This window comes from Salvelinus fontinalis, chromosome 33 (genome assembly GCF_029448725.1).
Source record: "Salvelinus fontinalis isolate EN_2023a chromosome 33, ASM2944872v1, whole genome shotgun sequence".
Classification (NCBI taxonomy): domain Eukaryota; kingdom Metazoa; phylum Chordata; class Actinopteri; order Salmoniformes; family Salmonidae; genus Salvelinus; species Salvelinus fontinalis.
This window is the reverse complement of record NC_074697.1, coordinates 8,125,983-8,147,744: the sequence shown is the minus strand read 5'-3', so window position 1 is coordinate 8,147,744 and position 21,762 is coordinate 8,125,983. Positions and strand designations below refer to the sequence as shown.

At 49.1% G+C, this 21,762-nt stretch overlaps 1 protein-coding gene across 3 annotated transcripts in view; it reads left to right on the top strand.

Moving 5' to 3' along the window:
* The window catches only part of LOC129831705 (arf-GAP with Rho-GAP domain, ANK repeat and PH domain-containing protein 1-like), an 84,895-nt gene extending 64,064 nt beyond the window's left edge, over positions 1-20,831 (top strand). Inside the window, exons 22-34 of one of the 3 annotated variants that reach the window (XM_055895086.1) lie at positions 353-458; positions 608-755; positions 2,916-3,005; positions 3,484-3,561; positions 3,681-3,798; positions 4,631-4,744; positions 7,910-8,055; positions 8,268-8,386; positions 8,978-9,037; positions 16,813-16,876; positions 18,260-18,335; positions 19,342-19,376; positions 19,453-20,831. In XM_055895086.1, the coding sequence (XP_055751061.1) occupies positions 353-458; positions 608-755; positions 2,916-3,005; positions 3,484-3,561; positions 3,681-3,798; positions 4,631-4,744; positions 7,910-8,055; positions 8,268-8,386; positions 8,978-9,037; positions 16,813-16,876; positions 18,260-18,335; positions 19,342-19,349 (1,127 nt within the window). In that variant the 3' untranslated portion in view covers positions 19,350-19,376; positions 19,453-20,831. Of the gene's footprint in view, positions 1-352; positions 459-607; positions 756-2,915; positions 3,006-3,483; positions 3,562-3,680; positions 3,799-4,630; positions 4,745-7,909; positions 8,056-8,267; positions 8,387-8,977; positions 9,038-16,812; positions 16,877-18,259; positions 18,419-19,341; positions 19,377-19,452 lie in introns of all 3 variants that reach the window. The other 2 variants (XM_055895084.1, XM_055895085.1) reach the window with 2 other exon arrangements.
* The last annotated feature ends 931 nt before the right edge of the window (positions 20,832-21,762 follow it).

Genomic DNA, 21,762 nt, shown 5'->3' with positions numbered 1-21,762 from the left:
CTACCCTTACACCCTAACCCCAACACCCTAACCTCTACCCTTACACCCTAACCCCAACACCCTTACCTCTACCCTTACACCCTAACCCTAACCCCAACACCTTAACCCCAACACCCTAACCCCAACACCCTAACCTCTACCCTTACACCCTAACCCCTACACCCTAACCGCTACCCCTAACTCCCTACACCTTAACCCCAACACCGTACACCCTGCACTCTAACCCCAACACCCTACACTCAGCCTAAAATAGGGGTGAGGTACTATATAGCAGGGGTGTATTCACTAGGAACCAAACGTGACCTAACTGAGTAAAACATGTTTTGCTGTGTGTGTGTGTGTTGTCTGTCAGTGATCCCAGAGGAGAGCAGCAAGATCTCTCAGTATCAGCTGCTGCTGAGCCGCCTGCCCAGAGTCAACAAGGCCACGTTACGAGCCCTGGTCAACCACCTCTACTGGTGAGACACGCACGCACCCTCACGCACACACCCTCACGCACGCACGCACACACGCACGCACGCACCCAAACGCACGCACGCACCCCAACGCACGCACCCTCACGCACACCCCTCAGCTCAGAGTGTAACGGTGTGTGTGTTGTCCACAGTGTGCAGCGGTTTGCAGAGCTGAACCAGATGAATGTCCATAACCTGGCTATAGTATTTGGCCCAACACTGTTCCAGACCGACGGGAAGGACTTCACAGCTGGCCTCGTCGTAGAGGAACTCATAGAGCACTACACGGACGTCTTTGAGGTTAGCTCTAACCCCTGACCCCTGACCTCATAGAGCACTACACGGACGTCTTTGAGGTCAGAGACACTGTTAGCTCTAACCCCTAACCTCATAGAGCACTACACGGACGTCTTTGAGGTCAGAGACCCTGTTAGCTCTAACCCCTGACCCCTAACCTCATAGAGCACTACACGGACGTCTTTGAGGTCAGAGACCCTGTTAGCTCTAACCCCTGACCCCTGACCTCATAGAGCACTACACGGACGTCTTTGAGGTCAGAGACCCTGTTAGCTCTAACCCCTGACCCCTGACCTCATAGAGCACTACACGGACGTCTTTGAGGTCAGAGACCCTGTTAGCTCTAACCCCTGACCCCTGACCTCATAGAGCACTACACGGACGTCTTTGAGGTCAGAGACCCTGTTAGCTCTAACCCCTGACCCCTAACCTCAGAGGCGGCAGGTAGCCTAGCAGTTAAGCGCGTTGAGCCTGTAACCGAAAAGTCGCTGGTTTGAATCCCTGAGTCCGACAAGGTGAACAAACTGTTGATGTGCCCTTGAGCAAGGCACTTAACCCTAATTTCTCCTGTAAGTCTCTCTGGATAAGAGCGTCTGCTAAATGACTTACATTTAAATGTAATAGTGCATTATTGCCCATAGACGCTGATCTAAGATTGAGGTAGAGGAAGGTGATCCTAGATCTGTACATAGTGGAAACCCCACGGCATTCTGTCATCTTTGAGTTTAGGCACTAGCTCTCTTCTGCCCTCTGGTGTTTGGTAGTGGTATGACTACAGTGATTAGTAGTGGGGTGACTACAGTGATTGGTAGTGGGGTGACTACAGTGATTAGTAGTGGGGTGACTACAGTGATTGGTAGTGGGGTGACTACAGTGATTAGTAGTGGGGTGACTACAGTGTTTGGTAGGGGGGTGACTACAGTGTTTGGTAGGGTTGTGACTACAGTGTTTGGTTGGGGGTGACTACAGTGTTTGGTAGGGGGGTGACTAGTGTTTAGTAGTGGTATGACTACAGTGTTTGGTAGGGGGGTGACTACAGTGTTTGGTAGGGGGGTGACTACAGTGTTTGGTAGGGGGGTGACTACAGTGTTTGGTAGGGGGGGTGACTACAGTGTTTGGTAGGGGGGTGACTACAGTGTTTGGTAGGGGGGTGACTACAGTGTTTGGTAGGGGGGTGACTACAGTGTTTGGTAGGGGGGTGACTACAGTGTTTGGTAGGGGGGTGACTACAGTGTTTGGTAGGGGGTGACTACAGTGTTTGGTAGGGGGGTGACTACAGTGTTTGGTAGGGGGGTGACTACAGTGTTTGGTAGGGGGTGACTACAGTGTTTGGTAGGGGGTGACTACAGTGTTTGGTAGGGGGGTGACTACAGTGTTTGGTAGGGGGGTGACTACAGTGTGAGCTGGTCAATGACGTTTCAACCATGGAGTGAGTAGTTATACCGGCTACACTGTCAGGTTCTAGTTGTTCAGAGTAAATAAGTCACGGACACTAGAGAAGCTTCACCAAGTTGAATTCTTCCCAGAGGGTCGTTACAGCTGTAATTCAGATGAAAAAACATTTCACACAAGCACTGATATTGGACCCTTTCCCCCGAGGCTGAGGCTCCTCCTCCACGGCCGAACAGCCAATGCATCTCTGTTGCTAGGCAGAACCTTAGTGATATCTGTTCTACCTCACTTCATCTGACCTGACCTCTGCCCCAAAGTGCTCACTCCTCCCCAACTCAAGGCTGTCATGGTGACAGGTACCAGACCGTGTCTCTTCTCCTTCCAGAGGATCCAAAAATACGATCATGTTGTTTTGTCATGTGGTTGACCTTGTGGTTGACTGTGGGTGGTTGACTGTGGGTGGTTTACCGTGGGTGGTTGACCGTGGGTGGTTGACCGTGGGTGGTTGACAGTGGGTGGTTGACCATGGGTGGTTGACCATGGGTGGTTGACTGTAGGTGGTTGACTGTAGGTGGTTGACCGTGGGGGGTTGACTGTAGGTGGTTGACCGTGGTTGGTTGACCGTGGGTGGTTGGCCGTGGGTGGTTGGCCGTGTGTGGTTGGCCGTGTGTGGTTGACCGTGGGTGGTTGACCGTGTGTGGTTGACCGTGGGTGGTTGACCGTGGGTGGTTGACTGTGGGTGGTTGACCGTGTGGTTGTTTTGCGTTTCAGGTGGATGAGCAGCAGCTGAAAAGGCAGCTAGATGAGATCACGGCCATTATTAAAGTCCGAGAGAAGTTGAACCACAACTCCAGCGTCCCTGTGAGTATTACAGTACTCACACACCTCCTCAACACCAAGGCTTCTGTGAGTAATACAGTACTCACACACACACCTCAACACCAAGGCTTCTGTGAGTAATACAGTACTCACACACACCTCCTCAACACCAAGGCTTCTGTGAGTAATACAGTACTCACACACACCTCCTCAACACCAAGGCTTCTGTGAGTAATACAGTACTCACACACCTCCTAAACACCAAGGCTTCTGTGAGTAATACAGTACTCACACACACACCTTAACACCAAGGCTTCTGTGAGTCACACTATCTTCTTATATCATACAGTGTTCTGCAGTAACCGAATGTGCTTTAACACTACTTGAATTTGCTTGTGTGTGTGTGTGTGTGTGTGTGTGTGTGTGTGTGTGTGTGTGTGTGTGTGTGTGTGTGTGTGTGTGTGTGTGTGTGTGTGTGTGTGTGTGTGTGTGTGTGTGTGTGTGTGTGTGTGTTGTGCAGGCGTCGGGGTCAGCAGGTGACTTCATCTGTACAGTGTACCTGGAGGAGTGGAAGGAGACGGCAGAGCAGCATGTCAAGGTGACCTCTCACCTCTGACCTTACCTAACCCCTTATGATCTCACCTTTATCATGATAGGGACATAAAGAGAGTAAGAAGCGGTCATGAATCTCACTCCCTCCACTGCTCTCCCCTCCAGATCCCTGGTTCTATGACGGCAGCAGAGCTGACCTGTGAGATTCTGGACCGGCGGAAGATCCAGGTCAGAGAGAAAGACTACTGGAGCTGCTGGGAGGTCAGCCAGAAGGAGGAGATGGGTGAGTGGAGAGGGAGATGGGAGGTCAGCCAGAAGGAGGAGATGGGTGAGTGGAGAGGGAGATGGGAGGTCAGCCAGAAGGAGGAGATGGGTGAGTGGAGAGAGATGGGAGGTCAGCCAGAAGGAGGAGATGGGTGAGTGGAGAGAGATGGGAGGTCAGCCAGAAGGAGGAGATGGGTGAGTGGAGAGAGATGGGAGGTCAGCCAGAAGGAGGAGACGGGTGAGTGGAGAGAGATGGGAGATCAGCCAGAAGGAGGAGACGGGTGAGTGGAGAGAGATGGGAGATCAGCCAGAAGGAGGAGATGGGTGAGTGGAGAGAGATGGGAGATCAGCCAGAAGGAGGAGATGGGTGAGTGGAGAGAGATGGGAGATCAGCCAGAAGGAGGAGATGGGTGAGTGGAGAGAGATGGGAGATCAGCCAGAAGGAGGAGATGGGTGAGTGGAGAGAGATGGGAGATCAGCCAGAAGGAGGAGACGGGTGAGTGGAGAGAGATGGGAGATCAGCCAGAAGGAGGAGATGGGTGAGTGGAGAGAGATGGGAGATCAGCCAGAAGGAGGAGACGGGTGAGTGGAGAGAGATGGGAGATCAGCCAGAAGGAGGAGACGGGTGAGTGGAGAGAGATGGGAGATCAGCCAGAAGGAGGAGATGGGTGAGTGGAGAGAGATTGGAGGTCAGCCAGAAGAAGAAGAAGGAGGGGGGGGGGGGGGGGTGGGGGGGGGGGGGGTGGGGGGGGGGGGGAGAGAGAGAGAGAGAGAGAGAGAGAGAGAGAATGGTAGTGCTATGGAGGGGTGATGCTGATTTTGAGGCTTTTTTTCCCCTCTCTCTCTCTCAGAGCGTCCGTTGCATCATCTGGAGCGTGTGTTACCCATCATCCATTCACTGGGTACCGACTCCCACTTGCTGGTCAAAAAACATCTCGCCATGGAGGCCATACGCATCTACCTGGGTACACACACACACACACACACACACACACACCAACCCACCAACCAGACATACCCCCTGGTTACCGGGTTCAAACAGAAACATCTTTCTGAGTGGTTATGGTTTGGGCTAAAACATGCACTGTTTCCATCAGCTATCAACAAGTATTGTCATGTTTTGCCTGAGAATTGTGAACTGTGGAGGGGTCTAAGCAGCACACTTCTGCTCCGAGAAGCACCCTTCTGCTCCGAGCAGCACCCTTCTGCTCCGAGCAGCACCCTTCTGCTCCGAGCAGCACCCTTCTGCTCCGAGCAGCACCCTTCTGCTCCGAGCAGCACCCTTCTGCTCCGAGCAGCACCCTTCTGCTCCGAGCAGCACCCTTCTGCTCCGAGCAGCACCCTTCTGCTCCGAGCAGCACCCTTCTGCTCCTAGAAGCACCCTTCTGCTCCGAGCAGCACCCTTCTGCTCCGAGCCGAACCAGTTCAAATCAAATTGTATTAGTCACATGTGCTGAATACAACAGGTGTAGACCTTACAGTGAAATGCTGAATACAACAGGTGTAGTAGACCTTACAGTGAAATGCTGAATACAACAGGTGTAGACCTTACTGTGAAATGCTGAATACAACAGGTGTAGACCTTACAGTGAAATGCGGAATACAACAGGTGTAGTAGACCTTACAGTGAAATGCTGAATACAACAGGTGTAGACCTTACTGTGAAATGCTGAATACAACAGGTGTAGACCTTACAGTGAAATGCTGAATACAACAGGTGTAGTAGACCTTACAGTGAAATGCTGAATACAACAGGTGTAGACCTTACAGTGAAATGCGGAATACAACAGGTGTAGACCTTACAGTGAAATGCTGAATACAACAGGTGTAGACCTTACAGTGAAATGCTGAATACAACAGGTGTAGACCTTACAGTGAAATGCTGAATACAACAGGTGTAGTAGACCTTACAGTGAAATGCTGAATACAACAGGTGTAGTAGACCTTACAGTGAAATGCTGAATACAACAGGTGTAGACCTTACAGGGAAATGCTGAATACAACAGGTGTAGACCTTACAGTGAAATGCTGAATACAACAGGTGTAGACCTTACAGTGACATGCTGAATACAACAGGTGTAGACCTTACAGTGAAATGCTGAATACAACAGGTGTAGACCTTACAGTGAAATGCTGAATACAACAGGTGTAGACCTTACAGTGAAATGCTGAATACAACAGGTGTAGACCTTACAGTGAAATGCTGAATACAACAGGTGTAGACCTTACAGTGAAATGCTTACTTACGAGCCCCTAACCAACAATGCAGTTTCAAAAAATACGGATAAAAATAAGAGATAAAAGTAACAAGTAATTAAAAAGCAGCAGTAAAATAACAATAGGGAGAGTATATACAGGGGGGTGCTGGTACAGAGTCAGTGTGCGGGGGCACCGGTTAGTTGAGGTACTATGTACATGTAGGTAGAGTTATTAAAGTGACTATGCATAGATGACAACAGAGAGTGGTGGGGAGGGGGGGAGTGGGGGCAATGCAAATAGTCTGGGTAGCCTTTTGACTAGATGTTCAGGAGTCTTATGGCTTGGGGGTAGAGGCTGTTTAGAAGCCTCTTGAACCAAGACTTGGCGCTCCGGTACCGCTTGCCGTGTGGTAGCAGAGAGAACAGTTTATGACTTGGGTGGCAAGAGTCTTTGAAAATGTTTAAGACCTTCCCCTGGTATAGATGTCCTGGATGGCAGGAAGCTTGGCCCCAGTGATGTACTGGGCTGTACGCACTACCCTCTGTAGTGCCTTGCGGTCGGAGGCCGAGCAGTTGCCGTACCAGGCAGTGATGCAACCCGTCAGGATGCTCTCAATGGTGCAGCTGTAGAACCTTTTGAGGATCTGAGGACCCATGCCAAATCTTTTAAGTCTCCTGAGGTTTTGTCGTGCCCGCTTCACGACCGTCATGGTGTGCATGGACCATGTTAGTTTGTTGGTGATGTGGACACCAAGGAACTTGAAGCTCTCAACCTGCTCCACTGCAGCCCGTCGATGAGAATGGGGGCATGCTCGGTCCTCTTTTTCCACAGTCCACAATCATCTCATTTGGCCAGGTCTCTGACGACCTCCCTATAGGGTGTCTTGTCGGTGATCAGGCCTACCACTGTTGTGTCGTCGGCAAACTTAATGATGGTGTTGGAGTCGTGCCTGGCCATTCAGTCATGAGTGAACAAGGAGTATAGGAGGGGGCTGAGCACACACCCCTGAGGGGCCCCCATGTTGCGGATCAGCGTGGCGGATGTGTTGTTACCTACCCTTACCACCTTGGGGCGGCCGGTCAGGAAGTCCAGGATCCAGTTGCAGAGGGAGGTGTTTGGTCCCAGGGTCCTTAGCTTATTGATGAGCTTTGAGGGCGCTACGGTGTTGAACGCTGAGCTGTAGTCAATGAATAGCATTCTCACATAGGTGTTCCTTTTGTCCAGGTGGGAAAGGGCAGTGTGGAGTGCAATAGATACTGCATCATCTGTGGATCTGTTGGGGTGGTCAGCGTATGCTCACAGTACACGTCCTGGTAATCCGTCTGGCCCTGCGGCCTTGTGAATGTTGACCTGTCTAAAGGTCTTACTTACATCGGCTGTGGGGAGAGGGATCACACAAGTCTTCCAGAACAGCTTGTGCTCTCATGTATGTTTCAGTGTTATTTGCCTCGAATCGAGCATAGAATTAGTGTAGCTCGTCTGGTAGGCTCGTGTCACTGGGCAGCTCTTGGCTGTGCTTCCTTTGTAGTCTGTAATGGTTTACAGGCCCTGCCACATCTGACGAGCATCAGAACCGGTGTAGTACGACTCGATCTTAGTCCTGTATTGACGCTTTGCTTGTTTGATGGTTCGTCGGAGGGCATAGTGGGATTTCTTATAAGCCTCCGGGTTAGAGTCCCGCTCCTTGAAAGCGGCAGCTCTACCCTTTAGCCTGTAATCCATGGCTTCTGGTTGGGGTATGTACGTACGGTCACCATATTCCAGGCTGTGCTAGAAAAACAGTCTGTTCGCTCCCATTGAAAACTAAAGACATATATCAACGTTCTCAGGACACACACACACACACACGCACACACACAATTTAATTGACTTCTCAGCTCTGCTATTACCCCTATACTGTTTCTGATTTGGTACATTCCGTCCCCCCATAGCCAGTAAAGTGGATGTGTCCAAGCACGGGATGGTGAAGTTCCGGGAGGAGAGGAGCATTCTGGGATTGGGACTGAATACCGGCAGCTTCCACGACCGCTACTTCATCCTCAGCACGGTCTCCCTCAGGATGTACAAGGAAGTGCGGGTAAGACACACCACCCACACCCACACCCACACCCACACCCACACCCACCCACCCACACACACACACACCCACACACACACACACACACACACACACACACACACACACACACACACACACACACACACACACACACACACACACACACACACACAAACACAAACACAAACAAACAAACAAACATCTAATCTGTCTGTTTTGTGTCCCTGTAGAGTAATCGTCCAGAGAGGGAGTGGCAGGTGAAGAATCTGAGGGTCTATCTAGGCATCAAGAAGAAACTACGACCACCCACCTGGTCAGAACACACCTCTCTGTCTTCTTCTCCTGCCTGGTCAGAACACACCTCTCTGTCCTCACCTCCTGCTTGGTCAGAACACCTCTATGTCCTCTCCTCCCGCCTGGTCAGGACACCTCTCTGTCCTCACCTCCTGCCTGGTCAGAACACCTCTCTCTCCTCTCCTCCTGCTTGGTCAGAACACCTCTCTGTCCTCTCCTCCTGCCTGGTCAGAACACCTCTCTGTCCTCTCCTCCTGCTTGGTCAGAACACCTCTCTGTCCTCTCCTCCTGCCTGGTCAGAACAAACCTCTCTGTCCTCTCCTCCTGCCTGGTCAGAACACCTCTCTGTCCTCTCCTCCTGCCTGTCCCATGACCACCCAACTGGTCAGAACACCTCTCTGTCCTCTCCTCCTGTCTGTCCCATGACCACCCAACTGGTCAGAACACCTCTCCTTCTGCATGTCCCCTATCTCCTATGTCCCCTGGGGTCTGACTGTGATGTCTCCTATGTCTCTCTCTGTAGTTGGGGTCTGACTGTGATGTCTCCTATCTCTCTCTCTGTAGTTGGGGTCTGACTGTGATGTCTCCTATGTCTCTCTCTGTAGTTGGGGTCTGACTGTGATGTCTCCTATCTCTCTCTCTGTAGTTGGGGTCTGACTGTGATCAATGGAAGTGAAAAACAGGAGAAGCCAGAGAGGCAGCAATGGTGAGTCCCTGAATGTGTGTGTCCTGTGCCTGTGTGTGTCTGCGTGTCCTGTGCCTGTGTGTGTCTGTGTGTGTCCTGTGCCTGTGTGTCCTGTGCCTGTGTGTGTCTGTGTGTCCTGTGCCTGTGTGTGTCTGTGTGTCCTGTGCCTGTGTGTGTCTGTGTGTCCTGTGCCTGTGTGTGTCCTGTGCCTGTGTGTCCTGTGCCTGTGTGTCCTGTGCCTGTGTGTCCTGTGCCTGTGTGTGTCCTGGGGGTATGATATCAGCAGTGGGGGTATGATATTAGCAGTGGGGGTATGATGTCAGCAGTGGGGGTATGATGTCAGCAGTGGGGGTATGATGTCAGCAGTGGGGGTATGATGTCAGCAGTGGGGGTATGATGTCAGCAGTGGGGGTATGATGTCAGCAGTGGGGGTATGATGTCAGCAGTGGGGGTATGATGTTAGCAGTGGGGGTATGATGTTAGCAGTGGGGGTATGATGTCTGTAGTGGGGGTATGATGTCTGTAGTGGGGGTATGATGTCAGCAGTGGGGGTATGATGTCAGCAGTGGGGGTATGATGTCTGTAGTGGGGGTATGATGTCAGCAGTGGGGGTATGATACGTGATAGAAAGAGGATGAAGGCTACAATTCCATCTCCCTGAAAAGATAGAACAAATATTATGGCTGAACTCAAATGTGCTGGTTGATAAAATACCTGTATTTTTGGGAAATATGTTTGAAAAGGGTATTTTGTTCTTAAATTATATAGTAAATTGTAATGGTAGAGTTTTGTCCTTCATGGAGTTATCAGAAATTTACGGGAAGGTAAATTCAAGAGTACAACCAATTGATTACAGCATTGCCCCAAAAATGGAGGAGGCAGGTGGCAGCTGGAGGAGGAAGGGAACTGGTCTGTCTGCCCAATATAAAGGATCAAAATGGAGGAGGTAGGGAATTGGTCTGTCTGCCCAATATAAAGGATCAAAATAGAGGAGGAATGGAACTTGTCTGTCTGCCCAATATAAAGGATCAAAATAGAGGAGGAATGGAACTGGTCTGTCTGCCCAATATAAAGGATCAAAATGGAGGAGGCAGGTGGCAGCAGGAGGAGGTAGGGAACTGGTCTGTCTGCCCAATATAAAGGATCAAAATGGAGGAGGCAGGTGGCAGCAGGAGGAGGTAGGGAACTGGTCTGTCTGCCCAATATAAAGGATCAAAATGGAGGAGGCAGGTGGCAGCAGGAGGAGGTAGGGAACTGGTCTGTCTGCCCAATATAAAGGATCAAAATGGAGGAGGCAGGTGGCAGCAGGAGGAGGTAGGGAACTGGTCTGTCTGCCCAATATAAAGGATCAAAATGGAGGAGGCAGGGAACTGGTCTGTCTGCCCAATATAAAGGATCAAAATGGAGGAGGTAGGTGGCAGCAGGAGGAGGTAGGGAACTGGTCTGTCTGCCCAATATAAAGGATCAAAATGGAGGAGGTAGGGAACTGGTCTGTCTGCCCAATATAAAGGATCAAAATGGAAGAGGCGGGTGGCAGCTGGAGGAGGTAGGGAACTGGTCTGTCTGCCCAATATAAAGGATCAAAATGGAGGAGGCAGATGGCAGCAGGAGGAGGTAGGGAACTGGTCTGTCTGCCCAATATAAAGGATCAAAATGGAGGAGGCAGGTGGCAGCTGGAGGAGGTAGGGAACTGGTCTGTCTGCCCAATATAAAGGATCAAAATGGAGGAGGTAGGGAACTGGTCTGTCTGCCCAATATAAAGGATCAAAATGGAGAAGGAAGGGAACTGGTCTGTCTGCCCAATATAAAGGATCAAAATGGAGGAGGTGGGTGGTAGCAGGAGGAGGTAGGGAACTGGTCTGTCTGCCCAATATTAAGGATCAAAATGGAGGAGGAATAAAAATAGCATAAATACCAGTTTCATTTGAGGACCAGGATGTTGACAACTGTGCCATACAGATTGCAAAATAGTTGGGAAGAGATTTTTGATGTACCGATTCCATGGTACAGGGTGTATGAGTTGATATATAAAACAACGCAAGATTCAAGACTTCGTGCTTTTCAGCTAAAATTATTATATAGATATTCTTGCCACCAACAAAATGTTGAATATTTGGGGCATAAAATCATCGAAGCTCTGTAGATTTTGTTGTGAGGATACAGAATCAATAGACCATTTGTTTTGGTATTGCCCTCAGGTAGCCAGTTTCTGGTCTCAGGTTCAGGAATGGCTGAAAATGCATAGCATTGATCTAAAATTGACCCTAGAAGTAGTACTGTTAGGAGATCTGGAGAGACCGGGTCAGTCAATTACTAATATACTAATACTCTTTGTAAAAGTATTTATCTTCAACACGCAATCTGTATATTCTATTCGATTAGATACATTTAAATTGTATTTTAAACATCATAGCATAGTTGAAAGATATGTGTTGTGTAGAAACACGAAGTGGGTGGCCAGCAGAGATAGATGGGATGGGCTGAGGGAAGCTGAGGGTTGGTATGTGGAATTGGAGACAAGTGGGAATGGAGATTCTTTGCGGGAGATAGAATGATGGTCAAAGATAAAAGTAAAAAATAAAGTAAAAATAAAACAATAAAAATTACGTTTGAATGACATTGTTTGAATGACATGACAGTGTTCTTACAACTAATGCTGGTTTGCCTGAGGCTGATGCAGTGCAGGTGTTTGTACACATGCATACACACACACACACACACACACACACACACACACACACACACACACACACACACACACACACACACACACACACACACACACACACACACACACACACACACACACACACACACACACACACACACACCTGTGTGCTGTTGGGTCAAGCCATTAGCAACAACAGGCAGAAAAGTCACGCAGTTGAGAGAGACAAAGAGAGGGTAGGGAGAGAAGGAGTGTGTTTGTGTGTGGAGAAAGAGTGGGGGAGACAAAGAGAGGGAGAGAAAGAGAGGGAGAGAAAGAGAGGGAGAGTGTTGGGGAGAGAAAGTGTTGACGCCCAGGGTTCTATCGCCAGGGTTCTATCGCCAGGCACTGTGTGTGTCTTAGTGTGCTTGTGCGGGTGTGTGAGAGAGGGGAGGTTGGAGGTAGAGCATGTGAGCAGAGTTGGGAATCTCACTCATCTCTCATGGAGGGTTGTGCACCTCTCAAGTCCTTTCCTACCCCTCATCATTTCAGAAAGGCTACATGTCATATTAAACAGCATATAAACACTCTAAATAGGTCAGGAGCCAGACAGGGAGACTAAGAAGGAACAGAAATTAATTATTCAGGCTATATTATTTCTATTATTTCAAGGCTAGAGCCTACAAAGAAATACATTGTGGAGCATTAGCGAGTGTGACACACTAGGCTGGTAGGGACTTTAAGATATCAGTATTTAAATAACATTACCTTGTATTAAATCATTATAGTCTATATACAGGCTGTGATTAGGCTGTGACTTACTTAGAATTAAATACAAATGAAATGAAAAATGACTTATTAGTGCCTTTGAATTCATTTTTAGAAACACTAGTTTGGCCAGTCTATGGCTTCAGACTCACGCGTTGGTGCCTGGAGAGCCGGCCAGCAGCGGATAACACCCTCTCCACTCTTACAGAGCTACTGGGGATGTTAAACACCCTCTCCACTCTTACAGAGCTACTGGGGATGTTAAACACCCTCTCCACTCTTACAGAGATACTGGGGATGATAAACACCCTCTCCACTCTTACAGAGATACTGGGGATGTTTAACACCCTCTCCACTCTTAGAGAGCTACTGGGGATGCTAAACACCCTCTCCACTCTTACAGAGCTACTGGGGATGCTAAACACCCTCTCCACTCTTACAGAGCTACTGGGGATGATAAACACCCTCTCCACTCTTACAGAGCTACTGGGGATGTTTAACACCCTCTCCACTCTTACAGAGCTACTGGGGATGTTAAACACCCTCTCCACTCTTACAGAGCTACTGGGGATGATAAACACCCTCTCCACTCTTACAGAGATACTGGGGATGTTTAACACCCTCTCCACTCTTACAGAGCTACTGGGGATGTTTAACACCCTCTCCACTCTTACAGAGCTACTGGGGATGCTAAACACCCTCTCCACTCTTACAGAGCTACTGGGGATGATAAACACCCTCTCCACTCTTACAGCTACTGGGGATGCTAAACACCCTCTCCACTCTTACAGAGCTACTGGGGATGTTAAACACCCTCTCCACTCTTACAGAGCTACTGGGGATGATAAACACCCTCTCCACTCTTACAGAGCTACTGGGGATGATAAACACCCTCTCCACTCTTACAGAGCTACTGGGGATGTTAAACACCCTCTCCACTCTTACAGAGCTACTGGGGATGCTAAACACCCTCTCCACTCTTACAGAGCTACTGGGGATGTTTAACACCCTCTCCACTCTTACAGAGATACTGGGGATGTTTAACACCCTCTCCACTCTTACAGAGATACTGGGGATGTTTAACACCCTCTCCACTCTTACAGAGCTACTGGGGATGATAAACACCCTCTCCACTCTTACAGAGCTACTGGGGATGCTAAACACCCTCTCCACTCTTACAGCTACTGGGGATGCTAAACACCCTCTCCACTCTTACAGCTACTGGGGATGTTTAACACCCTCTCCACTCTTACAGAGCTACTGGGGATGCTAAACACCCTCTCCACTCTTACAGAGCTACTGGGGATGTTTAACACCCTCTCCACTCTTACAGAGATACTGGGGATGCTAAACACCCTCTCCACTCTTACAGAGCTACTGGGGATGCTAAACACCCTCTCCACTCTTACAGAGCTACTGGGGATGCTAAACACCCTCTCCACTCTTACAGAGATACTGGGGATGTTTAACACCCTCTCCACTCTTACAGAGCTACTGGGGATGCTAAACACCCTCTCCACTCTTACAGCTACTGGGGATGTTTAACACCCTCTCCACTCTTACAGCTACTGGGGATGCTAAACACCCTTTTGACCACTCTTACAGAGCTACTGGGGATGATAAACACCCTCTCCACTCTTACAGCTACTGGGGATGCTAAACACCCTCTCCACTCTTACAGAGATACTGGGGATGTTTAACACCCTCTCCACTCTTACAGAGATACTGGGGATGTTTAACACCCTCTCCACTCTTACAGAGCTACTGGGGATGTTTAACACCCTCTCCACTCTTACAGAGCTACTGGGGATGTTTAACACCCTCTCCACTCTTACAGAGCTACTGGGGATGATAAACACCCTCTCCACTCTTACAGAGCTACTGGGGATGTTAAACACCCTCTCCACTCTTACAGAGCTACTGGGGATGTTAAACACCCTCTCCACTCTTACAGAGCTACTGGGGATGTTAAACACCCTCTCCACTCTTACAGAGCTACTGGGGATGTTAAACACCCTCTCCACTCTTACAGAGCTACTGGGGATGTTTAACACCCTCTCCACTCTTACAGAGCTACTGGGGATGCTAAACACCCTCTCCACTCTTACAGAGCTACTGGGGATGTTTAACACCCTCTCCACTCTTACAGAGCTACTGGGGATGCTAAACAACCTTTTGACCTCTCTTACAGAGCTACTGGGGATGATAAACACCCTCTCCACTCGTACAGAGCTACTGGGGATGTTTAACACCCTCTCCACTCTTACAGAGCTACTGGGGATGCTAAACAAGCTTTTGACCTCTCTTACAGAGCCACTGGGGATGCTAAACAACCATTTGACCACTCTTACAGAGCTACTGGGGATGTTAAACAACCTTTTGACCACTCTTACAGAGCTACTGGGGATGATAAACAACCTTTTGACCACTCTTACAGAGCTACTGGGGATGCTAAGGAACCTTTTGTCCACTCTTACAGAGCTACTGGGGATACTAAGCAACCTTTTGACCACTCTTACAGAGCTACTGGGGATGTTAAACAACCTTTTGACCACTCTTACCAGGCTGGGCAGAGAAGCAGAGTTGTTTTTTACATTTTTCAAATCAAATGTATTTATAAAGCCCTTCTTACATCAGCTGATTTATCAAAGTGCTATACAGAAACCCAGCCTAAACCCCCAAACAGCAAGCAGTGCAGGTGTAGAAGCACGGTGGCTAGGAAAAACTAGGAAGGCCAGAACCTAGGAAGAAACCTAGAGAGGAACCAGGCTATGAGGGGTGGCCAGTCCTCTTCTGACTGTACCGGGTGGAGATTATAACAGAACATGGCCAAGATGTTCAAATGTTCATAGACGACCAGTAGGGTCAAATAATAATCACAGTGGTTGTCGAGGGTGCAACAGGTCAGCACCTCAGGAGTAAATGTCATTTGGCTTTTCATAGCCGATCATTCAGAGTATCTCTACCGCTCCTGCTGTCTCTAGAGAGTTGAAAACAACAGGTCTGGGACAGGTAGCACGTCCGGTGAACAGGTCAAGGTTCCATAGCCGCAGGCAGAACAGTTGAAACTGGAGCAGCAGCACGGCCAGGTGTACTGGGGACAACAAGGAGTCATCAGGCCAGGTAGTCCTGAGGCATGGTCCTAGGGCTTAGGTCCTCCGAGAGAGAGAGAGAAAGAGAGAGAGAATTAGAGAGAGCATACTAAAATTCACACAAGACGCCGGATAAAACAGGAGAAATACTCCAGATATAACAGACTGACCCTAGCCACCCGACACAAACTCCTGCAGCATAAATACTGGAGGCTGAGACAGGAGCCTTTCTATCTACCTCACTTGCTTTGGCAATGTGAACACGTTTCCCATGCCAATAAAGCCCCTTGAATTGAATTGACAGGAGGGGTCGGGAGACACTGTGGCCCCATCCGATGATACCCCCGGAAGCGCCAAACAGGCAGGATATAATCCCACCCACTTTGCCAAAGCACAGCCCCCACACCACTAGAGGGATATCTTCAACCACCAACTCACCAATTTTCCACAAGTAGCTTCATTGTGTGCTCTTTTTGTGCTCCTTATAATTTTTACATACAGAGAGTATGGTATTTGAATTATTTCTGAACAGCGGGAGGGGGCTTCAAAGGCCTCTGCATTTGGTTGAGGTAGACTGTGAAACTCTGCTGCCATTGTTGGGCTCAAGGGCTTTGACACCTCTCACTTCACACCTCCGTGCTAATTGAAGTTGGATCCATTCTGTCTATCAAGCCTGGTAGCATTCAGTCCTTATAAAGTAAAATATTTCATTGTAATATATTTTTCTCCTTGGCTTTTGAAAATAAAAGATTGCTTCAGACTAAACATGACTCACTCAGTTCCAGGTTGGACTTCAGACTAAACATGACTCACTCAGTTCCAGGTTGGACTTCAGACTAAACATGACTCACTCAGTTCCAGGTTGGACTTCAGACTAAACATGACTCACTCAGTTCCAGGTTGGATGGTGGCTTCAGCTTTCTGTTGTTTGTTTGACAGATCATTTGCTCTGTAGCTTTGAAATAAGAATCTTTGGTTGTAGGAATCCTTCCAGGTCATTCCATCCAAAATCAGGTTGTAGGATTGACGTTTTGATTTGGACTGAAGGTTATGTTGTAGAGGGTAGTATATGTCCTTCCTGAAAAATCCAAGTTTATCTAAATCTAAATCTATCTTTTTGTAAAAACAAGCTGAAAAATGCAGGAGCTCATCTGTTTTCTTTCTATCTTTCTTACCCTCCTCTCTCTCCCTTTTGTCTCTCTTTCCACCCTCTCTGTCTCTCTTCCTCCTGTCTCTCTCGCTCTCTCTCTCTCTCTCTCCTCTGCATATCTCTCTCTCTCACTCTGTAGGTATCTGTGTTGTGACACTCAGACAGAGATGAGGGAGTGGTTCTCCACCTTCCTCACTATCCAGGTGAGAGGACACATACTACTGTCTGTCACACTGGTTATTATGATTCGCTGTACTGTCTGTCACACTGGTTATTATGATTCACTGTTCTGTCTGTCACACTGGTTATTATGATTCACTGTTCTGTCTGTCACACTGGTTATTATGATTCACTGGTTATTATGATTCGCTGTAGTGTCTGTCACACTGGTTATTATGATTCACTGTACTGTCTGCCACACTGGCTATTATGATTCACTGTTCTGTCTGTCACACTGGTTATTATGATTCACTGTTCTGTCTGTCACACTGGTTATTATGATTCACTGGTTATTATGATTCACTGCTCTGTCTGTCACACTGGTTATTATGATTCATTGTTCTGTCTGTCACACTGGTTATTATGATTCACTGTTCTGTCTGTCACACCGGTTATTATGATTCACTGTTCTGTCTGTCACACTGGTTATTATGATTCACTGTACTGTCTGTCACACTGGTTATTATGATTCACTGTTCTGTCTGTCACACTGGTTATTATGATTCACTGTACTGTCTGTCACACTGGTTATTATGATTCACTGTTCTGTCTGTCACACTGGTTATTATGATTCACTGGTTATTATGATTCACTGCTCTGTCTGTCACACTGGTTATTATGATTCTCTGTTCTGTCTGCCACACTGGTTATTATGATTCACTGTACTGTCTGTCACACTGGTTATTATGATTCACTGTTCTGTCTGTCACACTGGTTATTATGATTCACTGTTCTGTCTGTCACACTGGTTATTATGATTCACTGTACTGTCTGTCACACTGGTTATTATGATTCACTGTTCTGTCTGTCACACTGGTTATTATGATTCACTGGTTATTATGATTCACTGTTCTGTCTGCCACACTGGTTATTATGATTCACTGGTTATTATGATTCACTGTTCTGTCTGTCACACTGGTTATTATGATCCTTTTGGAAATAAGGCCAGAGTATAATTTGCTCTCTTTCTCTCTTTGTCTCTCGCTGTTCTTTCTCACTCTCTACCCCCCCCTCTCTCTACCCCCCCTCTCTCTACCCCCCCTCTCTCTCTACCCCCCCTCACTCTCTACCCCCCCTCTCTACCCCCCCTCTCTACCCCCCCTCTCTCTACCCCCCCTCACTCTCTACCCCCCCCCCTCTCTCTACCCTCCCTCACTCTCTACCCCCCCCTCTCTCTCTACCATCTCCCCCTCTCTCTCTGCCCCCCCTCTCTCTCTACCCCCTCTCTCTCTACCCCCCTCTCTCTCTAACCCCTCTCTCTACCCCCCCCTCACTCTCTACCCCCCCTCTCTCTACCTCCCTCTCTCTACCCCCCCCCCCCCCCCCTCTCTCTCTACCCCCCCCTCACTCTCTACCCCCCCTCTCAGTATGATGGTAACGTGTGGCCAGCGGATGCAGTACAAACACGTGTGACCCGTGCGTTGCCGGTGGATACGCGTCATGGTAATGTGGCGTTGATTCCGTTGCGCGGCAGCGAGAATGAGATGCGGAACAGCGTTGCAGCTTTCACCGCCGACCCGCTTGGCGTGAGTCAATCCTCCAATCACAGGGGCCAATCCACAGTCGTGGGCCTATCAGAGACCTCCATGCTGACACAGCCACTCCAAGCCCTGTCCTGAGTCCCATGATGCAGTGCGTGTGTGGTCAGGAGGAGGGCGGAGTCGACCCTGGGGTCAGGATGGATAACCTCTGGACTCTGATTAACCCTGATTACGCTCATCGCAATCCCTACACACACACACACACACACACACACACACACACACACACACACACACACACACACACACACACACACACACACACACACACACACACACACACACACACACACACACACACAGGAGTCTACAATTGTGCATGGGGCTTTTTTTCCTTATCAGCTGGATGGTGTGTGTGTGTTGGGTATAGTGATCATATATTGTTGTGTTGTCTCTTCGTGCCGTAAGCTTGTCTGTGTCCTGGTTGAATGCGAGCACAGGATGTTGAATCCATACAGAACACTGACTGTGTTAGACATGACTGTTAGCACTCACCATTACACATGACAGAGTTCATGTCAGCCAGTCTGAAGGAATTAATCTCTCCCTATACCCCCTTCTCTCTCTCTCTCTCTCTCTCTCTCTCTCTCTCTCTCTCTCTCTCTCCACCCCCTCGCTCTCTCTACTCCCCCTCTTTCTCTCCCTGTCTCTCTCTATCCCTCTCTCTCCCCTTTTCCTCTCTCAATCCCTCTCTCTCTCTCTCTCTCTCTCTCTCCACCCCCTCGCTCTCTCTACTCCCCCTCTTTCTCTCCCTGTCTCTCTTTATCCCTCTCTCTCCCCTTTTCCTCTCTCAATCCCTCTCTCTCTATACCTCTCTCTCTATCCCTCTCTCTCTATCCTCTTTCCCTGTCTCCCTCTATCCCTCTCTCTCTCTCTCTCCCCCGTTCCTTTCTCTCTCCCTCTCTCAGCTCTTTAGAGATGTCTGATAATGGAGCCAGACAAGGTGAGACATTATCTAACATTTGTACGTGTGTAAGAATGGGTGTGCGGTTATCTAATTGTCCGTGTGTGTTCCATAGGGGAGAGACCACCAGCTATAGAACCCACAAACTCATCAGAACATTCCAGTAACGACAACCCCCCCCCCCCCCCCTGCTGCCACACACACACCTGTGCCTATGAGCTGGACCTCTAAGCAGGGGCAGCAGGTGTGTCATGAGGAGAGAGAGACAGAGCCTTTTAGGACAGCAGTGCACCCTGGGATACATGGAGGACCTGTAAGAAGCTCCTGCTATGGACTGAGAGGCTGAGAACAAAGACTGACTGAGTACAGACTGTTACTGGAACAACCTGACTGAGTACAGACTGACTGAGTACAGACGGGCTGAGTACAGGCTGACTGAGTACAGACGGACTGAGTACAGACGGACTGAGTACAGACGGACTGAGTACAGACGGGCTGAGTACAGACGGGCTGAGTACAGACGGGCTGAGTACAGACGGGCTGAGTACAGACGGGCTGAGTACAGACGGGCTGAGTACAGACGGGCTGAGTACAGACGGGCTGAGTACAGACGGGCTGAGTACAGACGGGCTGAGTACAGACGGGCTGAGTACAGACGGGCTGAGTACAGACGGGCTGAGTACAGACTGTTACTGTTTGTCTCTGAGAGGTCTGGAGATAATGGGATGATCTCACTGACAAACCAGCCGTCCCTGTATGTCCCACATCAACCCTGTCCCTGTATGTCCCACATCAACCCTGTCCCTGTATGTCCCACATCAACCCTGTCCCTGTATGTCCCACATCAACCCGGTCCCTGTATGTCCCACATCAACCCGGTCCCTGTATGTCCCACATCAACCCTGTCCCTGTATGTCCCACATCAACCCTGTCCCTGTATGTCCCACATCAACCCTGTCCCTGTATGTCCCACATCAACCCTGTCCCTGTATGTCCCACATCAACCCTGTCCCGGTGTGTCCCACATCAACCCTGTCCCCTCCTCTAACCGTCTCTCTCGCTCCCTGTTGTGAAGTCTCCCCTCACCTCGTCAGCCTCACCTGTGTCCCTTCTCTCTTACAGACTCCCCCATCTCTAGAGTGCTCACCCCACCTCTCCCACTGTGTTCTCCCTCCATGTTTTAGACTGTAATGATTTATTTCTCCAGCAGAGGGAGCAGCAGAGGAAGTTAAGGGGGGACTGTCCGTTTAGAAATCAGGTCGTGTATGTAGGTAAACTGTTAGACAACCATGACCGTCAATAGACATTAAGTTGGTTCCACTAGACTAGAGAGAGGACAGTGGTGTGTGTGTGTGTGTGTGTGTGTGTGTGTGTGTGTGTGTGTGTGTGTGTGTGTGTGTGTGTGTGTGTGTGTCCAAGTTCACTTATTGTAGTGACATCATTACTCCCAACTCTAGGTCTTAACCTGTAGAAACCCACCCCCCACCAACCCACCCACCCACCCACCCCCCCACCAAACCAACCAACCCACCCACCCCCCCAGCCACCCACCCCCCCACCAAACCAACCAACCCACCCACCCCCCCCAGCCAGCCACCCACCCCCCCTCCCACCCACCCCCCCACCAAACCAACCAACCCACCCACCCCCCCCAGCCAGCCACCCACCTGTTTCCCGTTTTATGAAGACGGATTGTCTGTCTGGTACTCTGTACACTTTAATAAACCCATTTCAGCCAGAGCTGTGTCTATCATTTAGACTCCTAACTATGTGATGACGTGGAGCAGTCAGTGAGGAAAGCATGAAACACCTACATTGTTTGACTGTAGTCTGGTTAAACCAGCATGGATCTGGTGAGCTCTTTCAATTCAGTCATAACGAACCGTGGGCACAGAGACTGGTTTCACAACGCCAGTGTGACTGACTGTAACCTACTGGTCAGGAAGGGTCTACTGCTCTGCGGAGGGATAAAAAAGGCTCTGGATTCTCAGCAATATCATAACAAACTCTCAATCATCTTATTATATGTAACATTTCAGTTTTAACCTGTCTCTTGTCTTATAAATGTGTTTTTATGTGAAAATAACTTTTGTAAATTCTGCAGTTCTTCAGATAGTAACTGTAGGTGTGGTTTTAATAAAGTCAATGCTCGTTGGATCAACAGTCTGTGTGTGTGACTGAGATGTAGCACACTCTGACACTACAACCATTCCCTTCTGCCGTCGGCGTCTGTTCTCTGAATGACCACCCAACTGTCTCCATGGTGACCAACTGCCCCCGGAATCTGTTCTCTGAATGACAAATCAACTGTTTCCATGGTGCCCAACTGCCCTCGGAATCTGTTCTCTGAATGACAAATCAACTGTTTCCATGGTGCCCAACTGCCCTCGGAATCTGTTCTCTGAATGACCACCCAACTGTCTCC